At 36.3% G+C, this 25,724-nt stretch overlaps 1 protein-coding gene across 2 annotated transcripts; it reads left to right on the forward strand.

Moving 5' to 3' along the window:
* The first annotated feature begins 200 nt into the window (after nt 1–200).
* Nucleotides 201–17,999, forward strand: Ebag9 (estrogen receptor binding site associated antigen 9). 2 transcript variants are annotated; one of them, XM_028767876.1, is made up of 7 exons: nt 201–505; nt 4,739–4,836; nt 7,696–7,774; nt 8,545–8,703; nt 10,205–10,312; nt 13,706–13,797; nt 16,804–17,999. In XM_028767876.1, exons 2-7 carry the CDS (start codon nt 4,754–4,756, stop codon nt 16,922–16,924), a joined length of 642 nt encoding a protein of 213 aa, XP_028623709.1. In that variant the 5' UTR covers nt 201–505; nt 4,739–4,753; the 3' UTR covers nt 16,925–17,999. The 2 variants fall into 2 exon arrangements, with proteins under 2 accessions (XP_028623709.1, XP_028623700.1); XM_028767867.1 differs by having other exon boundaries at nt 465–505; nt 7,696–7,777.
* The last annotated feature ends 7,725 nt before the right edge of the window (nt 18,000–25,724 follow it).

A 25,724-nucleotide genomic window follows, 5' to 3' on the forward strand; every position in this document is an offset into this window, starting at 1 on the left:
CGGCTGGTGGCCGCGCTTCCCCGCCACCCTCTGGGTCACCCCGTACTTCCTGCCCTCCCGCCTTCCTCTTCGGCCCTCTACCTCGACCTCCCACTCGCCGGGCCACCACTCAGGGGTACTGTTTCCGGGTCAGGGTGACCTGTGGGGAGAGCCTCGCGTGGCTAGGAGCCGGCTTGTCCCTGTCCCCTCGCTATGCTGCGCTCACGCACGAGAGAGCCGCCTGTGAGCTGCCGACCCGGAAAAGCCCCACGTTCAGTCTTCCCCAAGGGCGATGTGCCGTCTTCCTGCCCTCCCTCTATGGGCCTCGCACCTCGCACCTTTCGGGGCCGAGCTGCCCACCATCCAAATCCCAGCCCGCCCGGCTCCCACCTTCCGCAGTTTAGAGCGCCTCACATGACGCCCGCCACCGGGCGTGGGATTGCGTAACCAGAAAGCTCGCGTGTGTGTGTGTTGTTTTGCTCATCTGTGCAGTGGGTATGATTTTTTTTCCGTCAGCAAGTTCTAGGTGGGTAATCTGAAAGTGAAAATTATTTTAGTTTATGAGGCTCTCCGTCGAGTTATTCAGAAGACCTTAACCCACCTCGGTAACTAACAGTCCCCGGGGTGGCCAATTTGAAGGCCTGATGGTACAGAATGTTCGGTTTTTACCACCAGCTGCACTGCTTTTTTGCTTACTTTGCCTCTGGTGTTGACCCTTTCTTTTAACGGTTTGAGTTCAGGTAGATTTTTATTTGGGAGCTTTATGATTTTAAACTTTAGCGAGTTACAGACCTAATTTGAGTATATTCTGTGCTGGTCCTAGGTCATAGGATGTTCAAGTAATTGTCTGGAAAGACTTAGAAATCCAGGTTTAGGACAGCATTAGATGACTCGTTTTGTGAGTATCAGCCCGCTTGGCTTAATGAATTGTAGTTTAATTGATATATACTCCAGGGTGTGACGAAATTCACTGAGCTCAAGGAGAGATTGACTTCATCATGCAGGATTCTCTTTCTTTATGCCTTCCTCCCACTTATAGGAAGTCTTTTAGTTCTCACAACAGAACTCATATTGCTATTGCTTAATTGGAGATGTCATTTCTTCAAAATTATTCCTCTGGCATAAAGTTTCTGCATTTTGTTAAGTCATTTTAAGAAATTCTATTTTTTTAATTCGAGTATTTTGGTAGGTTATTTCAGTATTGCCCAGTTCTAGAAAGTACTTTAAAGCACCCAAATTGCAAAGTGGCCCCAAGTGTTTTCCTAATTGAGAATCTATAAGGTATTTTTAGAAATCAGACTGTAGTGATATATATGTATGTGTGTATATATATATATATTTAAAATCGTTTCAAACAGAATGCCTGGCCTTAGGATTCTTCTCCTCCAGCCACTCCTGATTTAACCTGTTTAAATTACTCAGACCCTTTATGGGCCTTATCTGTTAAAAGGGAATGTTGAAACTATTGAACTAAATCCTGAACATGTTAAGGGCCCAAAGAATGTTAAGTTTTTAATCTTTAATTCAAGAAATATTTGCGAACCTAAATGGTGTCATTGGCTAAGATTTAGAGAGAACAAACTAAGCCACACTGGTGGGGTCCTGCGCTTGTAGCCCTTTTCCCTTTGACTAAAAGCAAATGTAGAAAGAACACCAGACAGTTGTTAAGTAGCAGAGGGTTTCTTTGTGCAGGGATGTGTTTCCCAGTTTCAGTGTAGCGTATGTTACATAGTAGGTGCTAATATATCTTAATTCTACTGAGCTGCAACATTATGTACAAGCCCTGAATAAAATTTGTCTACAAATCACTGTAATTGACAAAGTGTTGCTTTAATAGTTTGGTTACATTTTCCCCATTTTAGTGAAACTGCTTAGCGTTGATACCTTCCTTGATTACCCTAACTAGATTTCCTTGCCTTTCAGATTAAATGGATGTAGGTTTGAACAAGCAATTGTAGGAAGATAGGAACCTGTGCTTACTCTGCTGCTGTTACTATGAATCGATGGCATTAATACCTGTTTCATTAGAATTAAGTTTTGTAGATTCTGTTAGCTACTGTTCAGATAGTGCTTGATTCATAATAGATGGTCATTAATTACAGATTTATCACAGAACTTGGATATTGTTAATTGCTATGTGGGCGTTCTGTTATCAATAATAATCTGGCTTTCTGGTTTTCCACCTAAACTTGAAATTTTATTTCTAATTTTTGTTGGAGCCATTCAAGGTGAAAGGTACTTACTGAGTAATGGCACTTAAGGATATTTGAGAAGGGAATAACTGTAGCTGCCGAGTCTCTGAATGAAATTTCATTCTCAGCCTAACACTAAACCCTCTGCACATTCCCAAAATATTAAATGTGTTTGTTTTTATCAAAAAATCTTGCTGGAGTATCATTTTGGCTATATTTTCTTTCCCAGTGCTATGTGTCATACATCTATTAGCTACCTTTCATATTTTGTTTCTGAAAATTTATTATATTTTTAAAAATTTGCCCTTAATTTTTGTTAGTATATGTTTGTATATACTGTACAAAATATTAAGCTTCATTATATTTCCTTTCTCTAGATAATGGAGTTTGCTCACCTCCTCCCTACCATTCCTGCTTCTTCTGGTCCTTTTCTTCTTGTCAAGCAGTACTCTATTTTCATGTATTGTATTAGAAGTCTAGCTTTTACAAATGAGGAAAAAAGTACTATCTTTACCTTTCAGACTCTAGCATATTCTCTCCAACACAACACTCTCCAGTTCTGTCCATTTTCCTGGGGAGGGCATGAATGTTGTACTCAAACTTCTCCTTGGGAAAATTGCTTTTCATTTTGTTGACAGTTACTTTTGACAAGCCAGCTTTAAATGAAGCCTTAATTCATCATTTTATTTGTTCAGTTCTTTCTACTTATAGTGAGGAATCAGTCATTTCTTTCAAGTTTGACTTTGCAAATGGTAGCTGAACATACAGGTAAAAAATCCTCTAGAGAAGTAATGTGTATTATGGATACAGTATATAGATGTTACTGTAGTATAAAATAGAAAATGTTAACCTTCTCAGTAGAAAACCACTGGAATTAAGAAACCGTTTCTTCAAGAAGTAATAAAAACTTATACCTAGCCAACACCATTGGCAGTAGGAAACAGTTTGGGCAACATTTGGAAATGTGGCATCTCCACGATGCTTTGAGAGAGTCAGCTACATTAGATTTTTGAAATCAAGTAAACCACCTTGGGGATGTTTTTGTTAGAAATATTTACATTACTTGAAAGAAATTGTTAATGTGCTTTTGATTCCTTTTTTTGTATCCTCTCAGAGCCCATCTGCCTTACACATTGAATAAATCACTCAGTCAAGGCAGTCAATCTTTGGTTTTGGTTGAGCCTCTGCCTCACACATATGTAGCAGCTGTGCAGCTTCGTCTTGGTATAGGTCCTGAACAAGTGCAGCGGGGTGTATCCCCAAAGCTGTTGTGTGTACATGGGATATGTTCTTCTATCTGGGCTTCCTTGTCTGGCCTCAGTAGGAGAGGGTGAGCTTAGCCTGGAAGAGGCTTGATGTGGCAGGGTTGGGAATACCCAAGGGGGCCCCCACCCAAATAGAAAAGGGAGGAGGATAGAGGAAGGATTGTGGTAGTGTTGACTGGGAATGGGCAGTACGCAGAATGTAAAGTAAATAAGTAAAACAATAAAAAATAAAATATAGTCTTTATATGTACAAAAATTACAAGAGTATGGCTAAAGGAACCTTGTGGAACTTGCATTGTACCTTTATACAATGTCTGTGTTCCACTCTTAACCAACAGAAAGCACTAGCTGCCTTTTCCTTCAGCAGAAACTCCCAGTTAGTGACTACAGAGTGATCAAGGTCAGGGACCGTGACAATTAGTGTGGTTTTTTTTGTTTTGTTTTGTTTTTTACTTCATTGTTTTTCTTTTCTCTCTTTCTTTACTGTTTGGTTGTATGTTGAACCTTTATATAATATATAACTAATGTATACACCAAAGCAAATAGTATTGTTACCACTTAGGATGAGGACTAGGTCTCAGTTTCCTGATGTGTTTATATTTCCCCTCCCGTCATTACAGCTGATTACTGCTTTTTACTGTTTAATTTTTAAACTGCTTCGTTTAGTTGAGAATAGTGCATTATGAATTATTTTTAAAAACTGGGAAGTTATTGTTGCCTGTGTTTTGTCCTTATTCCTCAGAGATCTGCTAATGGACTTACTAAGTGTAGGCCCAAGCATCGGTGTTTCTTTGAGCAGATCACCAGGCTTGCACATGTGAACTAGATGTGCTTTATCATTTCTTTGAACTTACTACCTATGCTTTGAACATGTTGATTTTCCTTAGTTCAGTTTTTCCATTTGTAAAATAGACATAATGAAAGTATGTAAAATATATAAAGAAAATATTTTCAGTTGTGCTATATTGAAGTGAATCAAATTGTAAAACATAAAGGATTTATACATACGACGTTATGCTATTTGAGTATTTTTAATTGTAAGTAAATTTGTACTAATTTAGGCAAAATATTTTACTCAGAATTACAAAAATTTCTCCTCAAAACTATTAAAAATACTTAAAACTTACTTTCTTAAGTAGTTCATGTGACTTCCATTGTATTAGAATTTACTGTTACAGTTTTAGAGGACAGTATAAATACCAGATTTCTCTTAGTGCATAAGGACTTTTCTGTTTAGATTAAGAAGAAGAACATGTTTCAGAAATGTGTGTAATCGTTCTGATGTGTGTGCCTTCCCCACAGGTTCAGGTTTTCACCATGGCCATCACTCAGTTTCGGTTATTTAAGGTTTGCACCTGCCTAGCAACAGTGTTCTCATTCCTAAAGAGATTAATATGCAGGTAAATGATTTCTTTGTTTGAACTCACCTATTTGTCTCATTGGTTTGAATTACTTTTAACTTGGAAAGACATGAAAACTTTTTAAACTAGTTGTCCTGTTTATAATATTTGTTAGTCTCTATGCTGCTTGAAAACAGTTTCTCAAAACTAGAAACAAAGTCAGTGGTTTTAATCTTTCAGATTTTTATACCTTCCATTTACATGTATTAAATAATTAATCTTAAAAGATTTCAGAAAGAAGCAGATTAATGTACACTATCACCACCACAGATATTATATATTCTTTCTTTATTGGAATGTTTAAAAGTGGTTAGGCAAAGCATAGGTGTTCCTCTGCATATTTTCATATGAATGCTACTTTTATAGTTATTTTTAAAACTTTCAACAGAGGGAGCTGAAGCAATGGCAGTGCTTAAGAACACTTGCTGCTATTGCAGAGACTCTAGGCTCTGTTCCCAGCACCCACAAGGCAGCTCACAGCCCTTTACACTCCAGTTCCCTCCTCTGGCCTCTGCAGGTAGCAGGTGTGCACATAGTACATGAGCATTTGTGGGGAGATGCACACACACAGAAAATAAAAATGTTCTTAACAACTTTCAACTGAGGAACTATAAGTAAAATTAACTTTTGTGTATGTGTGCTCATTGACCAGAATAAATTATTTGGTCATTTGGTTATTTTTAGATTCCAAATCCGTCTGTCTTACCACATGGCCATACCCTAGCTGTGGCTTCTCATTTGCTGAGGTGCCTCAGGACTCATCAGGAAATTCAGAAGTGTGGCCTTTTAACCATTTCCAGCAGAGCTGCAGTGGCCAGCAACTGTTGAGCACTGATGAAATCCTATTTCAGGGAGTTCATATTGGCAACAGTAGGGCCTACAGCTTTTTTTGTAACTTATCTTTGCAAAGCTAGGTTCTTAAGTTGGAATTTAAGATATTTATGTCACCAAAATTAATTCTGAGCAGAAAATGAGGGTGGTAGTATTCAGTCTGAGTTCAAGAGTTAAGAAGCTGCACAGTTACCAAAAAGCACACATATTTTTGAAACTGGATGTTGCTGTGGTTCTCAGGCTGGCCTCTGTATTCCTGTGTAGTGTAGGCTGCCCTATGTTCTCCTTTCTCAGCTTTCTGAATGAAATTAGAGGGGGAAAAAGATACATGTGTATTCAGCTTTTCAATTAGCTACTAAGAACTCAGGATATGTGTAACTACTAAATTGTTTGGGCCTAATGACTAAATCATAGGAAGTAAAGCAAGCCGTAGTGGTGAATGTCTTTAATTTGAACATTTGGAAGGCAGAAGGCAGAGGCAAGTGAATTTTTGGGACATATTCAGAACTATATAAAGAGACCCTGTCTCAAAAAGAAAAAAAATGGGTTCTATCAATCAATGTAACTATTAGACTGTTAGGTATTTCGTTTGACCTAAATATTCCCAGAAAACCTTGGCGATACATTTAAGATAAGGTTTGAGTGAGGGTGTAAATGGTAATCAGCTATCCTTTCAGTGGGTAGCTTTGGAAGTTACATACAGTGCTAGGCTGATCCTGTCTAGAGCTTAGCATGCTGATGAAATGATGTGGAGTAGACGTGGTCACTGGTAGATGAGAAGTCAAGAGACATGGAAAAAATGGGGTCGTTGACTGTTGAAATTGTCCTTGATGATTGGATTGTAGAGTATAAAAAACTGACGAAAAATGCTCAAGTCAAAATGAAGAAGAAATCAGACATTTCCTAGAGAAAGTAGGTGAGTAGTAATATCAGAAAGAGGTTAACAATAGTCATGGAGCATAGTGTCCTCACGTGTTTGTGGTTTCTCAAATTCTGGTCAGTGTTGATTAGTTTTAGAATACGGAATGGTATTTGACTTCACTGAAGGACTTTGTTTGTTGTCACTGTGAGTTCTGTTGATAGTATCAATATGTTTAGGACAGACTGTACGTACACATGTAAAGAAAACAAGTTTATTAGAATAAACTTGTGTTAGGTATCAAAACTAACCTGAATTATGTGTTGTAAAATTCCATACTTTTGTAATAGGCACTAATGCCTTTGTCTTTATCTTTTAACTGAATAAAATATAACTTCTGAATTTGTCATAAAACTTTAGCAAGTAGCTCTAAGGGAATGAGTTTCAGATTACTGGTTTTTAATAGCTACTGTGTTTTAATGTTTTGCTATCTAGCCAATGTTGTTCTAGTTGTTTTAAGTATGTCTCTTATTTAAATCGTTAAGAGAACCTAAGAAATGTAAGTGTGGATATCTAGTTTACAGATAAGAATATTGTAGCTAAAGAGTTGGGTAATTGTAACTAGACTCAGTAAAGTAACTTTGAAAACCATGGTTCCATAGATTGCATAGTCCATGTTAACAGCTGAGTTATATTATATCCTGATTAGTATATTCCTTCACAGCCTTGAAATCAGTTGGTTTAGTTTGACTAATTGACTTTTAAACTTTTAAATTGTTTAATAGTTAATTTTATCAGGAAACCCTTAAAACATAAACCACCCCTCCCTGATTAAAATACTGTAGAGCTTTACCTATGGAACCCGAAGCACTTGTGGAGCACAGGGATTCTGACAAGCTTGCTTTGTGCTCGGCTTTTCATTGGTCCCGAGTCCTGTAATTTTGTTTATAATTCTGAATCCTAACCAAAGAGCACTTACATTGCACAAGATTTTGGAAACCTTGACAAGTTTGCTGACTATGCTTTATCATCATAGCTTTCTGAGCAGTTATTATTTAAAACAATAATTACAAAAGTAGAAAGTCCCACCTTCTGAGTAAATTACTGTCTAAATGCTTTTTATTCTTGCTTGTTTTTGTGGTTCTTGAAATATATTCTGTTTCTTTCAGATCTGGCAGAGGAAGGAAATTAAGTGGAGACCAAATAACTTTGCCCACCACAGTTGATTATTCGTCTGTCCCTAAGCAGGTAGTTTGTAATGGAGCATGCACTCTAGAACATAGCTTTTCAAACTAGGCTGCATCAAAATAATTTGGTGGTCAGGATCTCATTGATTTTTCTTACTATTTGTTCTATACCTTTTACTCGATCATACACACACACACACAATAATATATTATATTAATATATATTAATAATATATTATTATATATAAATAATAATAATAATATAAATAAATATAATATATTCTGCTCTATTTCTTTGTTAACATCTAATTTTTTCCCCACTGGTTTCGTGTGTACTATTACTTTTATGATACGTTTGATATTTTAAACTTTTAGCTATGTCCTAAATTTATATCATCTTGAGTTGGGATTTTGTAGTTAACTTTCCATATGAATTGATATTCATGGATTCCTTATACATTGAAAACTCTGGCTTGTTTCTTGGACATTTAGATTTTATGTTTTTAGACTTTTATTTCAGCCTTGTGGAGAATGTTGATACTTTTTTTTTCTTTTCTTTTTTTCTTTTTTTTTTTTTAAGGTTTTTTTCAGTCAGGTAATCAGTTTGGTTAGGTATAAGTGGAAAGTTCCAGTCCACCCTGTATGAGCTGTACATTTAATACTAGTTTATTTTTTAAAAGCATTTACTTGACAAAGTTTTGGTACGTAGTTTGAATCACATATACGCATGTAGTTAAAAAGTTTAAAATTCCAAAAGCCTGTTTTTCTAATTAACACCACGATGAGCATTAGGTTGTTGTTTTGTGGCTGACAGTTCTTCATCGCATGTAGACAGATGTGGAGGAGTGGACTTCCTGGGATGAAGATGCACCCACAAGTGTAAAGATCGAAGGAGGGAATGGGAATGTGGCAACGCAGCAGAACTCGTTGGAACAACTGGAACCTGACTATTTCAAGGACATGACACCAACTATCCGGAAAACTCAGAAAGTATGTTGGAGATTAAAATATTTTTTAGATTCTAGTAGTTAAAACTAGATGCTATTGTTTATATTTTCTAGAAAGCCTATTTATGATTATTTTTGCTTTCTGTCTTATTAAACAAGAATTTTATGTATTCACATGACTCAGACCTAGATCTAATAACCTGGCATATTCCCAAGTTTTCTAACATAATTAAGCATTTGCAAAAATTCTTTTGGATTTCAGATAGCAGGAGTTAGTTTCTCCTATGGGAAACTTTTGAACAGTTTTAACAAGTTCCAAGTTTGATTATATGTATAAATGGATAATTTCCCATTATATTACATGTACAACTAGTGCAACCAGTCCATGGTGTGTTAGCCATTTATACTTCTCTCCCTTTTCAGTTGACAGTGAGATCACTTGGAAAGAGCACAATGACTACTTTCCTGTCTTTTTACCAAGATAATGTATGTGAGGTAGAAGAATATTGAAGGACTTATAATGAAATATGACTGACTTTGTCTTATCACTCACTGGCTCATTTTACTTCCCCAAAGCAGCCATTCAGTAACTTTCTGCTTGGGCTTTTTTGGATTGTTTGTATATTACATATTGCTGTTTTTTAATACCACTTATACATATTGTTCATTCATACTATACTATAATAAATGAAGAGTTAATTCTGCTTCATCTCCTTCAAATACTTTTAACTCTCCTACTTCCGAAAATTATACTGAGCATTATATTAGTTATTCAAACAGAAAACATTCTATGCATGTTTGTATATACTTGTCTATATAGATACACATATTTTATATGACATGAAGGTATTATTTATTCCACATGCCTAATGTATATCCTTGTCACATTTTTTCAGCTACATATATACTTTCATTCTTTTTAAAACTGTATTGCTCAAATATATCAGTACTGAAAAGGAAGGAAACTAATGAGTTTCTCAGTTGATGTATATATTGTATTATGAAAATATATTTCTGGAATTTAATTTATATGATACCTTATTGCAGCAAATTAGGTTGATGGTGTTTTTGTACAAAATTTACAATATATCAAGTAAATGTATTTTAATACTACTAGCCAGAAAGACTTATGCATTTATAGATAAATCCCACAAGTTAAGGATGCTGGATACACTTCTGATAGGACCTATTATCCATGTTATATTGTTATTTAGTTTAGTAACTAAAAGTGCCTCATTTTATTTTAGGAACTCTTGTAAAATAGGAAGAAGAAAAAGAATTTTTAAAATGTGATGTTTTTTTTTTCTTCTTAGTATGTACCATTATACACAGAAAAGACAGAGACAGAAAGGTGATGATATTTGGAAATTAGAATTTGGAGGATATATGTTACAATTGCATGGAAATTTTGGTTAATTTTTAACTACATTGTACATTTTAAAGAAGAAAGCACAACTTAAGCCATAAACAAATACCTCAATCAATTATTTTCATATAGTTTTGTATCAAATAAACTTATAATCCTGTTGTAATTTATTTTTCAGATTGTCATTAAGAAGAGAGAACCATTGAATTTTGGTGTCCCAGATGGTAGCACAGGTTTCTCCAGTAGGCTGGCAGCTACACAAGATATGCCTTTTATTCATCAATCTGTAAGTGTGCTAATGAGATCTAGAGGGAGATTTAATCTTTTTCTTTTGTTTTAAGAGGAGAAAAATAAAGTAACAGATTTAAAAGTTCATGAGAAGTTGGTCTATAGCTTTACTGACCTAACATCTTAAAAGATTAACAACTATGTTGGACATTTATGGTCAGGGAACCATTATATACAGACAAGGTAGAGACAAAAAGTTGACATTTAGAAATTAGAATTTTGAGGATTTACTCCCAAAATGGTTAAGGCCAGTTTTGACTTATGAATTGTTTTCATCATAGAGTAAGTTTACATTGAAAGTGTGATGTAGTTTTAGATGAATTAGACTTATGTGAAACTATAAAGGCAAAAGTGAAGAGAACAGAAAGCGAGGGTTCCCAACCACCGGGGAGTATATCAGAATGATCCAGGAAGCTTGGTCAACCAAAAATGAAAACAAAACTCCCACAATTACCCAGATGCCTCTGCAGGCCTACAGATGTTTGAGTAATTGATTATACCAGCTAACAGTTATAAATCCTAAGTGAAATGGGTTGAGATAGCAATGAACATTCATTATGTCACAGAGTTTCTGTGTCTAAGACTCTAAGGGTGATTAAATTGGGCCGTTCTATGTCAGGGATTCTAGTGAGTTTATAAACAGCTGCTGCATTGAGACTGTAGTCAGTTGCAGAGTTGTGGGTTCGGTAGGATGTAGGAAATCTTAGTTTCTTACGATGTACTCATGTATCAGGCTGTTTGAGTTTCCTTGTGGCAGTACTGATTTTCCAGGGTATGGGAAGAGGAAATGATTGATTATAGTGATGAGACAGCATTAAATTATTATACACGCAGATAGAAACATAACTCTTAAATGGTGCTATGAAAATAACATTATACAAATTCTACTTTCATGTCTTTTTTTTTTTTTTTTTTAAAAATGACCTAGTGCATTTTATTAGGTTCCATGGAGGGCATGGCTGAGGGATTATTTTACAGTGGCAATTACAGGAGCATTAACGCGTTACCAGTGGCTACACTACTGAAGAAAATGTCTCTCCCCCGTATCCATTACTCACTGCCTATAGGTTTTCAGTGTAGAGTGCTTTCAAATTGAATAGTCTACTTTTATCCTGAAGCTCATTGTTTGTATTGTGAAAATTCTTTATACTATGAATATCAACTTTTTTGTGTCATCTTTTATACTTTTTCATTTTGTTGTTGGCTTGGTTTGGATGTTTTTGATGTATTTAGGGTGAGTGTGTGTGTGTGTGTGTGTGTGTGTGTGTGTGTGTACATACATAAATGCATATATGTAGAGGTGAAATCAGTGCTGAATATTTTCTCTGACTTTCCACTTTATTTTTGAGAATGAGTCTATCTCTGAACCTAGAGCTCAACAGTTGGTTAGACTGGCTGGCCAGGGAACCTCAGATCTTCCTGTCTCACTTGGTGTCCACTAGGATTACAGGCATGTGCCACCATGCCCAGTGTTGTACCTGGACACTGACATTCCAAACTCCAGTGCTCATGCTTGCACAGCAAAGGTCTTTCCCTCCTGAAGCCACCTCCCCAGTCGCAGATGTAATTAGTTTTTATGTATTTTTTTGTTTTTTGGGGGATTTTTGTTTGTTTGTTTGTTTTCGAGACAGGGTTTCTCTGTGTAGTCCTGGCTGTCCTGGAACTCACTCGGTAGACAAGGCTGGCCTCGAACTCAGAAATCTGCCTGCCTCTGCCTCCCAAGTGCTGGAATTAACTGCCTGGCTAGAAGGCCATTTTTTATAAAGAAACTACTGTATTTGATTGTGTGTGTGTGTGTGTGTGTGTGTGTATTTGTATTGTGAAAAAAAATATGCACATATGTATAATCCCTGTCCTCCCTCCCCCATGTGTGTCTATGTATATAATCTTAAATCTGAGTTTTGCCTGGTTTATTATATCTGTATAAGATGAAAACAGAAAGTGCCATTGAAAATACCCTTACATTTCGTATGTTTAACTGGAGCGTGCTGTGCTACTTTTAAACTTACCCCAGCACAGACTACTCCTGTCAGACACTGGCATTAATTCTGGAAGCAATCCCTATTCTTTCTATCCTTTTTGCTCTGATTCCTTATATCAAAAGGAGACAGGAATGAACGAGAGGATTTATTCTTGTTTATTCCAAACTAAGGAAGTGAATACCCAAATTAAATAGGAAATATCATTCTGTAAAACATATGATTTGAAGAAAGCTGGTCTTCTTCAACACACACAGTCTTTCTCTCACTCCCCTCCTCTCTCTGTCTCTGTCTCAGTCTGTTTCCCCTCTTCTGTTCTGTTCTCTTCTGATCTCTTCTGTTCTGTTCTCTTCTCTGCCCCTCCCCGTGTCTGTTTTGTGCACCTGTGTGTGTATGTGTGTATGTGTGTATGTGTGTGTGTGTGTATGTGTGTGTGTATGTGCATGTAAATGAGTTTTAATTGGGATTGCTTATAGGAGCTTGGGAAATTTGCCCAGTGTCCGTACCATTGAAAAAAATTTCTTTCTGCCCCACTCCCACTTGGCTGTCATTAACTGCCTGTAGGTCCCTAGGGGTTGAAGAGGCCACATAAGCTACTTCCATGTTAGGGGACTATTATTCATGTGTACATCTTTCTTGTGTAGCTAATCATAGCTGCTGTGAGTTCTTGAGGACAGTTGCTGTGCCATTCTGGGAAGACTGCATCCCACAGTACGTGAAGCATTCTGTAGTCTCTTATATTACTTCTGCTCCATCCATGGTGTTTTCCGAGCCTTGGTGGTGGAGGCAGGAAGTATTGCAAAAGATACCCTCTTAGTGTTAGGCATTCAGCAGTCACTCATTCTGGTCATTTTGACCACTTAGAAGTCTACAGTAACCATAGCCAATTGGAAAAAAGCTTCTCTCACCAAAGCTGACAGCAGCACCAGATTATCAGCATAACCATAATTCTTTGAAAGGTAATGAACACAGCATGTCTGCTTAGGAGAACAGCAGTAGTGACTGTTCCCTACTAGTGACTATGGTCTCCCTAGCTACGGACATTTGATAAGGTTTACTGTACCAAGTGTGCATTCTCTGTTGTAAAGTCCACATCAAATCCAGTCAGCATTTGGTTGCACATAAAGAATGCCACTCTTGGACTTGGACGTTACACAGAACCTTTCTAGCCCGTGGGAAAGTCACACATCATAGTGTTGTTGAGAAACTTGAAGTTTTAGGCAAACGAGAGGCCAGAGCCTCAGTGCCCTACTAGGGATCAGTATGGAAGTTAGGGAACCAGGGGAGAGGAACAGATGGTTCTAAGTTAGATGTTTAAAGTTCCTCTTATTTTGGTCGTCTTGAGTTTGAACTGCTATATAGAGAAATGATGGCTCCTTACTAACTTATTTTTTCTTTATGTTTTAATGTAGTCAGAATTAGGTGACTTAGATACATGGCAAGAAAATACCAATGCATGGGAAGAGGAAGAAGATGCAGCCTGGCAAGCAGAAGAAGTTCTGAGGTATTTGAATGATTTTATCGTATTGTACCTTGTGTAGAAAATTTAGATTGCTTTCTTGTTATGTTTAAGGTCAAAAAAGTCTACTCTGTCAAGTATCTTGTCTGTCTCTATATACACATACTGACCTTATTGAACTTGTTTCTCATTAAACTTGCTCTGGATTTCAGATTTTATATCTTTTTATATGATATCATGAATTTAAAATATTGTTTGAACCAAAGGATAATAATCTTAATGGCAAAACCTTTTTGCATACATATGCAACACGGTAGTCATAATACCCTACTGTGAATTGTGAGCCACTGTTATATCCTATTCTAGATTAGAAGTTGTAATTTTTGTTTTTATTGTTTCACAATTTAAAATAGTGTCAGAATTTTACATCTGAATGAAAGTAGCTAATAAAGCACCCTTAATCTCTACATGTATCTTAATTTTAGTGTCCACTAAAGTCTTATAAAACAAGTAGATCATCTTAACAACCCACTGTACAGAAAAGTAAATATTATGCTGTAGTTTAAAGTTCATATTTGTTGGGTGTTCATTCTATGTTTATATGAGTAGTAAGCTTAGTTCTTACACTTCAGTCTTTGGTCAAAAAAGGAAAGGAAGAATGAATGAAAAGCAGAAGTGGGACTTACCTCTGATGTTAACTCACATATAAATCTGTCAAGTCTCTTTTTACATTTGGGTCACACAGCAAGGGGCTGGGAGGTAAACTGGTGGGCAAGAGGAGACCTAGGTTCTGTTCCCAGGAGCCATATCAGTTTCAGGGGATCCAGTGTCCCCTTCTGGCCCCTGTGGGCACTTGTACACACATGATCAACATAATGTACATGTAAGGTGCACACACATACACATAAAACAAAATGTAAAAATCTAACAAAATACAGTGATAGAAATTTATTTTAAAATTATTACTGGTTTTGCCCTATGGATAGAAAATGAATTACCTTTTCTTGACTATCTTAACAATTGAACTGATTTTTATATTTTTTTTTTCTTGTCTTTGATGGCAGTTTTATAGTAACCTTGAATAACCAGCAGAGGGTGCAGTTAAATACGTAGAACTTTTGTCTTTTTCTTTTCCATCTTGTTTTCAGTATATCCTTGTTTTAACAGGAGGGGGATCTCGGTTTTAAAATGAAGTTGTCAGAGGTTTTCATATCTAGCCTCCCTTTGGTCGGTGTAACTGTGTCTTTAATAAAGGGTAGTTTCTAAAATTGTGAACTAAATAAATAGCACTGTTGCAAGGATCACCAAAAATGACATTTTTATTCAGATTTTTAAAAATAAATAATTGGTCCAAAATTTAGAATGTTTTAGAAAATTTGGAGGACTGTAATTATTAATTTTATGAAGCACAAAGGTAAAAGAAAGAGCTATTCATTAGAATCTAATAATCTTAACGATAGTATTATGGAATTTTTAGCTGCAAGCAGAGCATCTTAATGTTGCTTTAAAACCTTCCTTTTCCCATCCTATCTCTTGTCACCTTAATAAAATAAAAACAGTGTTTTATGCCAGTTTGGTTAAATGAGATCAGTAGTTAATAGTAGATATGCTTCATGCTGTGTCCTCCACAGGTATAGTAACAGGACACGGAAGCTTATGTCACTGCTGCCTCTAGGAAGACACTGAGTATTGTAAAGTGCCTTTGTGTTCCAGACTCTCTAAGCTTAGAAGCTTTTCTGTTCTCCAGTTCTGTCATCAGTCAAAAAAACATGATTCTAGTACTGAAGCAATTCCAGACTGGAATCTGAATGGGCAAAATACATTTTTGTCTTCAGTAATCTCTAAATTGTTTCTTGTGCCTAGAATATTCATTGCTGCTATTTTCATTTCAGATAGGAACCAGGTCAAAGCTTATCTTTTTATAACCTATTCATTACTTTATAATTACTTTTCTTCCTATATTTTCAGTGTTTCAGGCTTCATTTTTTAATTTTCTTATATTTGAGCAAAGCTAGTATAAAGTAAGTTTTCTTCCATTCTTTAAACGTGGCTAATTATGATGAAAGTTGGAGTGTTCCACAAAGAAAATTTTCTCCTTTGTGAGATTTTGGTCATCTGTAACTCTGCCTCCTTGCATTCATAATTGTTATTGAAAACCAGTTGTATATACATGCATACATATACTCGTGCATATACTTATGGATTAACATATCACTTTCATGAATTTTCAATTGAACATATGCTTATTTAGGTGCCCCACCTAGATTGTTCTGTATAGATCTAGATGTTGCCTGTTCCATTCACGTGCTGACCTGTATTTTCCCCTCAACCTTACCTACTTCTTGAGCTACTTTTTACCCCCAATTTGGTACTCTCCCCTCTCTCCTAAGTCATCATTCCAGGCCCAGTCTCCCTAGACAAGCCAATTGGTAAAGATAGAGTGTTTTTCTTATTTCTAGTCTGTGTTATTTCTTATTTCTAGGATAAGAACCAGACACAGTTAGAGTGTGAAATTGATAAATACCTACTAATATGCCTTATGGAGGTTATTCTTTAAATTTCTTGGTTCTGAGTAGAAGATATATCTGAAATTCCATTTTTTGTAGTATGTTTTTAATATCCTTTAGATGATTAAATATCTATTATAATAAAAAGATAATTAATTCTAATGTCAAACTTTGCGGATAGTTTTCCCCTGACATACACAAAAGCTGAGGTCTAATTGAAGCAGAGTTTTTGTGGGAATAATATGAAGAAAAGATGTGGGTTTCTATACCCTGTACATATTAATACTATAGCTGGACAAATCTCTTACCTTTGTACCTCGTTTTGCCCATTTGTGCAATAAAGATAACATTTCTGCTTTATAAAGTCATCTATCTTCTAAGGATAAAATGAAATACTCCTTTTCAGAAATTCTTGAGATTTTCAAGGAAATGAGAAAATTAAGACAATCAAACATTTATTTCTTGATTTTTAAGAAGCCACCCTTCCTATAATTTATCTGTATAGTATTTATAAAAGTAAAGATATGAATATCTTTATTTTCAGGCAGCAGAAAATTGCAGACAGAGAGAAGAGAGCAGCAGAACAACAAAGGAAGAAAATGGAGAAGGAAGCACAACGTCTGATGAAGAAGGAGCAGAACAAAATTGGCGTGAAGCTTTCTTAACACACGCTTTGTTGTGTCCCTTGCCAGTAGGAGAAGTCTGGGCCCACAGCCTACACAAGCATTTGTATGGATTGGACAGTATTTTCAGAATACAAACACTCTGCTTGATCTTACTGTGTTTATTGAGCTATCCAGGACACCAGGATTCTCCCATAATACCTTGAACTATTAGTAATCAAGACTCAAAACACAAAAATAATGAGACAATTATTTTCTTCGATGTGTTCCAAATATAAGACAATTGTTTGCTGTAGAGAAGTTATTTCAAGAGGAATATACCTGACGAGTACCTCTCAAGCTAGTGTTCCTAGCTGAATAAATGGGTGTAAATAATTTTATGGTGGAAAAGTACTCTGCTATCTATTATGCTTTTGTTCATTGTGCATAATTATAAAATAATTTTAATAATCTTTTGTTTCCATGATCACTTGATGTAAATTAGACAAACTGTAGGTAGGGCTTTATACCCTTCTTAATTTTGTTTCAGGTACTGTTGACATACATTTTCTATAATTTGAACTGGCATTGTTTGGTACAACATTAAGGAGTATGATGATTTGGGTTTTTAAGAAAATAACATTAAATGCAATAATTTTATTTATCAAATATTTTGTATATCCTTATTTTCTTTTAGACAGTATTATAATCTTATACAGAGCTATAATTTATATTGCATGTATAAATGTTGAAAATCAGCTGCAATGACAACTTCCTGTGACAAGAACTAGGATTAGTAGCTTTTCCCTTTCATTACAGATGTCAAGATATTAGCAGTTTTCATCCTTAAAAGCCATTTTCAAATTCAGAAAGCCTTCGGTTTTCATTGATGTTTTAAGTGATTCTTGAAGATTTCTCTGTTTTGTTTTTGTTTTGTTTTTAATCTTATATAATATAATGCAGGGTGCCTATCTCAGCTAGATAACATTACTGATTCATTACAAGCCAAGATATAAATATTTTTGTTTGTGATATATATTAGTTGATTTGTTTAAAGAAATAATTGCATATTGTGTTTTATCGGGAAAAAACATATCTCACAGTTTAAAATACATTAAATTTTTTTCCACCATTGATATATAACGGACTTGATTTTCTGTGGCTTTGGACTTTTTAAAGATGTTTTATTTTCTTCAGAGTTATTGCCTAGGAATAACATTTTGTGAGGCTTTAAAGTGTCATAGACAGTATACAGGCCATACATAATATATTTGAATTAAGGCAATGCTTCATAGCAAAATCATTAACTTTGTATTGATACTTTTAAAAATTTAGCTTATGCTTTCAGACCAAGTTGAATTTAAGTATGATAGAAGGAGTTTTTGAGCACCAGACTACATTGTCAGTTACTGTGTTTATTATTTGTTTATTGTGTATATAGTGTTCTCCCTGCATGTATACCTGCAGGCCAGAAGAGGACACAAGATCTCATTATGGTTATGGGCCACCATGTGGTTGCTAGGAATTGAACTCAGGACCTCCGGAAGAGCAGCCAGTACTCTTCACCTCCAGGTCACCTCTCCTGTCACAGTTACTGTGTTCATTGTATCTTCAGTACTCTCCATTAAGTGGAATTCTTTAGAATTTTAACAATTATTCTCTCCCAATTATTTATTTTGCTCATTATGAGGATATTACACGATGTCTATGTATGTAGGATTCATAAAGGATAATTTTCTTTAGGTCAATTTTACTGTTTTCAATAGTTGTAAAGTACCACGGTCTGCTTTAGTCTGTTTTTTTGAGTATGAGAGGTATCTTTTTTATGTTTATCTCTTTAGCTTTTGAAAAATAAGAACCAGTTAAAAGTTATAGCTTATATGATTAAATAGGAAGAAACAGATTTTTTTCTTTAACAACTTTGAAATACTTTTACCTAAATTTCTATGTTAAATTGGTGATATGTGATCCCCACAAAATTCATGGAGTCAAATACATATACGTAGCAAACTTTTCTTTAGCTTCTAAATTTAGTTTGAGAAGTTCTTTTTAGTCCGTTTAATTTTAATAAGGCAGAATGATTTGTTTTATTTTATTTTTGTGTTTTCAAGACAGGGATTCTCTGTGTAGCCCTGGCTGTTCTGAAACACAATCTGTAGACCAGGCTGGCCTCAGACTCAGAGATCTGCCTTCCTCTGCCTCCTGGATTCTTGGATTAAAGGCACATGCCACCACTTCCTGGCATGATATAATGGGTTTTAGATGCTTATTATTAGAACAGAGGAACCATGGTAGGTCTAAATGATTTGTGACGTTTTACTCATATTCTGAATTCTATGTTTGAGGTAAACAAAGACATTGTAAAGGTTACTTCATGTGTTTAATAGAAATGTTTAATATCCAACCATTTCTTACTATGTTTTAGCTAAAATATCCTTTCTTGGCCCTTTGTGATGTTTGACTAGATATTGTAAACTGATAATTTGAAAACATTTTCATGTGGCTTCCTCAGTTTTGATGTGTACTAACTTCTGGACACAACAGTGATGATTTCGGGGTGAAGATTGGTAGTGGACAAGAAGATGATATTGAGCAGACCCGCATCTGGACCAGGCTGTCACCAAGTGTAAACCTAACCATAACCAATAGTCAAAACCCTAAGACGACGATAATGGCCCATGTAAAAGGATGGGCTGGGTCAGATACAGCTGATAATTTATATTACCAATAATATCAATATGATATTATATTTATGTTTGCTATAATCTACCAATTGCTGTTACACTATTCCTTTGTTCAAAGGAAGTCCTGTTTTAAACATGCAAGGTGAATGGTTGTAGTGGAAGCCAAGTATGGAATGAGGCATAAGCTTTGTTTTGCAGGTTGGTTGTCTTCAAGAAGGAGGTTATGCCTTTGCAGAAGGAAATTGGAGGGCTGGAAAAGAAGGCAGATTCATGAAGAGCACAGTTGATTCATCAGTAGCTTCAACTTGATGCTACCTCTGACCTAGCCCTTTTTGAGTTGCTATATGGTCAAAAAGAACTGTGTAACTGTTGTGTGTGTTATGGTTGTGTGTGTGTGTGTGTGTGTTTAATGGTGGTTGTGTGGGTGTGGGTGTGTGTGTGTGTGTTTAATGGTGGTTGTGTGGGTGTGGGTGTGTCTGTGTGTTCCTTTTTTCCTTAGAATATTCACAGTTTGTTCCAAGGTTAGAGGAGCAACTACAACTAAGGATTCCCCTTTTTTTCCTCCCCCTTCTCTTCTTGGTTTTTCCCTTTTCTTCTCTCCCCTTCCCCTAGACTGGTTGGGAACTTACTCTGTGATCCAGGCTAACTGGAATTCTAACTTGCCATCCTCTGTCTTGGCTACCTAGTGGTCAGATTACTTTTTTCCTACCTTTTACTCTTCTGTGTCCCTTAGTTATAGCAGTTGGATGTGTTTAGTAGCTGGAGAGGTTTTGAGAGGTGTTGAGGTTTTACCAGAGGCCCTCTTCAGTCTTGTAGGGCTATAAAGAGACACTGCTTTTTAGGAACTTCTAAACCTACCCAGCCTCATGCTGAAGATTTGTTTCTGTTCTTGCATACCTTCATTAACTGTTAATTCTAAGCAGTGGCTTTTGTAGAAAAACTGAAAATGTTAACCTGAGCCTTCTATTTCAGATTTCCATGGGGATTCTGCAGCTGTTTTCGTTACCCATTGATCTGGTCACAGCAGTTTTGAAAACTTGATAGAATTAAAGAGGTGGTACAAAATTAAGCAGTTTTTCTTGAGTTTCTAAGTGTTTTTGTTTGTTTTGTTTGTCTTTTTGGAAATGATGGTTTTAGGGATTAAATGAGATTATTAAGTAGTGACTATGCATATTCAAATAGGAATTTTTAAACTAGGCAGGTTTATAATTGCAAGACTTTAGAGGTTATGGGAGAATTGCCTCAAATCAGTAGCCAGCCTGGGCTACATAACCAGGCCTCTTCTAAAACATGAAAAGGAAATTAGAGTTGCCAGGCCCTGCACACTTTTCTTTATGAGGTCCTATAGATAAATTTCCTGCATGTCTCTACAGTACCATTGTTGGGCACTCCCAGAGTTAGGAGAGACTGGCTAGTTAGACTTGGTAATGGTTTGTCCACTGAAGTCCATATTTCTCAGGTCAGCAGTTATAGTGTGATGTAGATCTTAAGCTTCCATCCCCTGCTGGCTGTTCTGTGAAGGGTTGGTTACCAGCCTGTGGTCCTAGGTGTGTACAATTGAAAGGCATGTTGGGAACATGGCCCACTCCTTTTTTCTGTATTTCACCTTTCAGTTTCTACAGGTGAGAACATTTCCTTCACTTAATCCTTCCAGGGTGTTCTACTTTACCACAGTCCCCAAACCATTAGGGCCAGGACACCATGGATTAAAACCTCTGAAACTGTACGCCAAAGTAAAAATTTCCTCCATTTGTTTATATCGATATTTTGCCACAATAATGGAAACCTAAATATCATGTGCATAGTGCTATGTCTGAAAAATTGTGTGCAAGCAGCCTGGTACTCCTGTAAGAAAATGCTATCATCATTTCACATACAGAGGGTAAAGCTTAGGAAGTCAACTGCATGTTCAGTCAGTACAACATAAGTGGGCAGCTTCAGAGCAGGTTACATAAGTGATTAATCACAGTTCCTGGTAGACTATGACTTCTATAAAATTCAAACTGGGTGAGCTATGAACTGCCCCAAATATTAGGATTTAGATGTTTTTCCCGAGTCCTAACTTAGTGAAGATGGTATTAAATAAATGATAGTAAATAATACCTGTTTGTGTTTTCTAAAAAGTTACTTTAAAATGGGCATGGGACAACATGTCTTTAATCCCAGCACTCAAGAGGCAAGGGCAGGTGGAACTCTGAGCTCAAAGATGGCTTTGTCTACAGAGTGAGTCCCATATCTGTCAGGGATATATAATATAACATAGGGGTATGGAATGAGACACTTATTTATTGTTGGGGACATAATTCCTGTAAGACCTAGGCCATAGGCCTCATGTATGTACAGACAAGTACTATGTCTTAGAGACTTGCTGCTGTAGACCGTCCAAATCATCTTCGGATTTGGTTGAGAGGCAGAATGATAAGAGAAGACATTCAACTTTTCTTATAGAAAGTTTAAAAGGATGTGGTTAGTCAATGTTATATGTTCTTATTCTTCTGTCAGCTTTGGTTACTTATAAATTATTAACTATCACTTTGCAGTTTAATTGGTTAAAATATTTAAACCATAGTTTGGATTCTTAATTTTTATTTTAAATTTATTCTTCTCCCCCATATATTACATCCCAACCACAGTTTTTCTCCTTCCTCTTCTCTAGTCTCTCCCTCTCACCTCCCTCTCCTTCAGATCCACTCCTCTATTCCTCTTCAGAGAACAGCAGCCCTCCGCGGGATATCAACAAACATGACATATCAAATTGCAGTAAGACTAAGCACATCCCCTCATATTCCCAGTAGGAAGAAAAAGGACCGAAAGAGCTGGCTAAAACGAGTTAGACAGCCCTGCACTCACTTTTAGGAGTCCTACAATAACACCAAGCTACACAACTGTGACATGTAGAAAGCCTAAGGTAGTCCTGTATAAGGATCCCTGATTGTTCAGTCTATGAGCCCTTATGAGCCCAGGTTAGTTGATGAGCCCTTTTCTTGTGGTGTTCTTGACCCTTCTGGATCCCACAATCCTTCCTCCCCATCTTCTGCAGGGTTCCTTGAGTTCCGTCTATTTGAGTGCGGGTCTCTGCATGTTCTCATCAGTTGCGGATGAAGCTTTTCTGATGACAATTATGCTCAGCTCTGGTCTACACATATACCAGAGTATCATTAGGAATCATTTCATTGACTTTTTTTTTCTTTTTGTCTTTTGTGTTTGGTTTTATCCTAGGTTTCATTTGCTATCCAGCCTTTGGTTACTGGCCCTCCAGGCAGTGTGAGGTGTGGGCACCCTCTCTTCGAATGGCTCTCAAGTTGGACCAGTCATTGATTGACCACTCTCACAAGTTCTGTACTAACTTTACCCCAGCACATCTTAAAGATAGGACAAATTGTAAGGCAGTTGTCTTGTGGCTGAGCTGGTGTCCTAATCCTGCCACTGAAAGCCATGTATGGTTAGAGAAGATAGCTGGCTCATGGTCCGTACACACTGTTACTTGGCATCTTAGATTGGGTAACTCTTGTACATTCCTGGGAGTTTCCGTTGTACTAGCTTTCTACTTCATCCCTGAAATGCTGCCTGATTCCAGTTGTCTCTCCTGATACTCTCTCACTACATCTCCCTCATCCCTCTGGTTCCTGTCCCCATCTGCCCTCAGTATACCCATGAAATCTTATTTTCTCTTCTCATTTCTCTCCCTTTAGCACTCATTGTTACTTACCTTCTTGATTACTTACAGTTAATATCCACTTAGAAGTAAGTACACACGACAGTTTCTTTCTGGGCCTGGGTACCTTACTCAGGGTGCTTCCCCCCCCCCCCAGTCTATCCAAGTGTCTGCAAATTTCACTGTGTTATTTTTTTTAACAGCTGAGTAATACTCTTCATTGTGTAAATGAACCATTTTCCTTATTCACTCTTTGGTTATTGGACATCTAGGTTGTTTTCCGTTTCTGGCTATTACAAAAAAAGCAACAATGAACATAATTGAGCAAGTGTCCTTTGATAAGATAGAGCATCATTTTGGTATATTCCTAGGAGTGTTATAGCTGGGTCATGAGGTATATTGATTTCGAATGTACTGAGGAATCACCATATCGATTTTCAAAGTGTTTGTATAAATTTTCCCTTCCACCTGCTGTGGAGGAGTGTTCCCCTTGTTCCATATCCTCACCAGCATGAGGTATCACTTGTGTTTTTTATCTTAGCCATTCTGACCGCTATTGGATGGAATCTCAAATTCATTTTGTTTTGCATTTCCTTGATGGTTAAGGATATTGAACATTTCTTTAAGTATTTCTCCTTCATTTGAGATTCCTCTGTGGAAACTTCTGTTTAGAACTGTGCCCTACTTTTTAATTGGGATTATTTAGTTTGTTGATAAGTAGTTTTTTTAGTTCTGTATATATTTTTGATATTAGCCCTCTGTCACATGTGGAATTGTTAAAAATCTTGTCTTATGCTCTAGGCTGCCATTTTGTCTTGTTGATAAGTGTCCTTTGCCTTATAGGAGCTTTTTAGTTTTATGAGGTCCCACTTATTAATTGTTGATCTTAAGGCCTGTGCCATTGATGTTCTGTTTCGGAAGTTGTCTCCTGTGTCAATTCATTCAAGGCCATTCCCCAGTTTCCCTTCTATCAGCTCCAGTGTATTTTATTTTATGTTGAGGTCTTTTTTTGCAAGGTAATAAATATGGATCTATTTGCATGCTTTTACAAACAGATAGTCATTTTCTAACAGCACCATTTGTTGAAGATGCTGTCTTTTTCTTCATTGTATAATTCTGTCTTCTTTATCAAAATTCAGATGTACATAGATATGTGGATTTATATCTGGGTCTTTCATTCAATTCCGTTGATCAGCCTGTCTATTTTGATGCCAATACCATGCAGGTTTTATTACTACAGCTTTGCAGTACAGCTTGAAGTCAGGGATGGTGATACCTTTGTAATTTCTTTTGTTGTATAGGATTGATTTAGCTATTGGGTTGTTTTTTTTTTTTTTTGTCTTTCTACAGGAAGTGAAATATTGTTTTTTCAAGGTCTGTAAAGAATTGTGTTGAGATTTTGATGAGAATTGTGATGGATCTGTAGATTGCTCTTGGTTAAGATGACCATTTTTACGATGTTAATCCTACCAACCCATGAGCATGGGAGAAGTTATTGTCATAAAGGACTTGTGCTTGCTTGGTTAGAGTTATCAAAAGATATTTCATATTGTTTGTATCTATTGGGAAAGGTATTGTTTCCATGGTTTCTTTCTCAGCCCATTTGTATATAGGAGGGCCACTGCTTTGATTTGGTTTGGTTTGGTTTTGTATTAATCTGATACCGTTACTGAAGGTGTTTATCTGCTGAAGGAGTTTCCTGTTAGAAACTTTATAGTCACTTATGTATACTATCATATCATCTGTGAATAGATACTTTGACTTCTTCATTTCCAATGTGTATCTTCTAGATTTCCTTTAATTGTCTTATTGTTCTATCTAAAACTTCAAGTACCATATTGAATAAATATGACAGAGTGAATATCCTGTCTTGTTCATGATTTTAGAAGAATTGCTTTGAGTTTCTCTCCATTTGATTTATTGTTAGTGACAGGTTTAGTGTAATTTGCCTTTATTATGTTTAGGCATGTCTCTTGTATCCCTTATTTCTCTAAGATGTTTATCATGAAGGAGTTGTCTTAGTTAGTGTTTTACTGCTGTGAACAGACACCATGACCAAGGAAACTCTTATAAAAACGTTTAATTGAGGCTGGTTTACAGGTTCAGTGGTTCAGTCCATTATCATCAAGGCAGGAACATGACAATGTCTAAGCAGGCATGGTGCATGACAAGCTGAGAGTTCTACATCTTCATCTGAATGCTGCTAGCAGAATACTGACTTAAGGCAGTTAGAATATGGGTCTTAAAGCCCACACTCACAGTAACAAACCTATTCTAACAGGGCCACACTTTACAATTGTGCCACTCCCTGGGCTGAGCATATTCAAACCATAACAGGGTATTGGATTTTGTCAAAGCCTTTTCCAACATCAGGTGATCATGTTTTTGTTTGTTCATTTGTTTTGTTTTTTGTATTGTTTATTTCATTTTTATTTTTATGTATTTATATGATGGCTTACATTGACAAATTTCATAGATTGAACATCCCTACATCTCTGGGATGATACCTACTTGATAATCATGG

The sequence above is a fragment of the Grammomys surdaster genome, unplaced genomic scaffold (assembly GCF_004785775.1).
Source record: "Grammomys surdaster isolate TR1022 unplaced genomic scaffold, NIH_TR_1.0 63, whole genome shotgun sequence".
Classification (NCBI taxonomy): Eukaryota; Metazoa; Chordata; class Mammalia; order Rodentia; family Muridae; genus Grammomys; species Grammomys surdaster.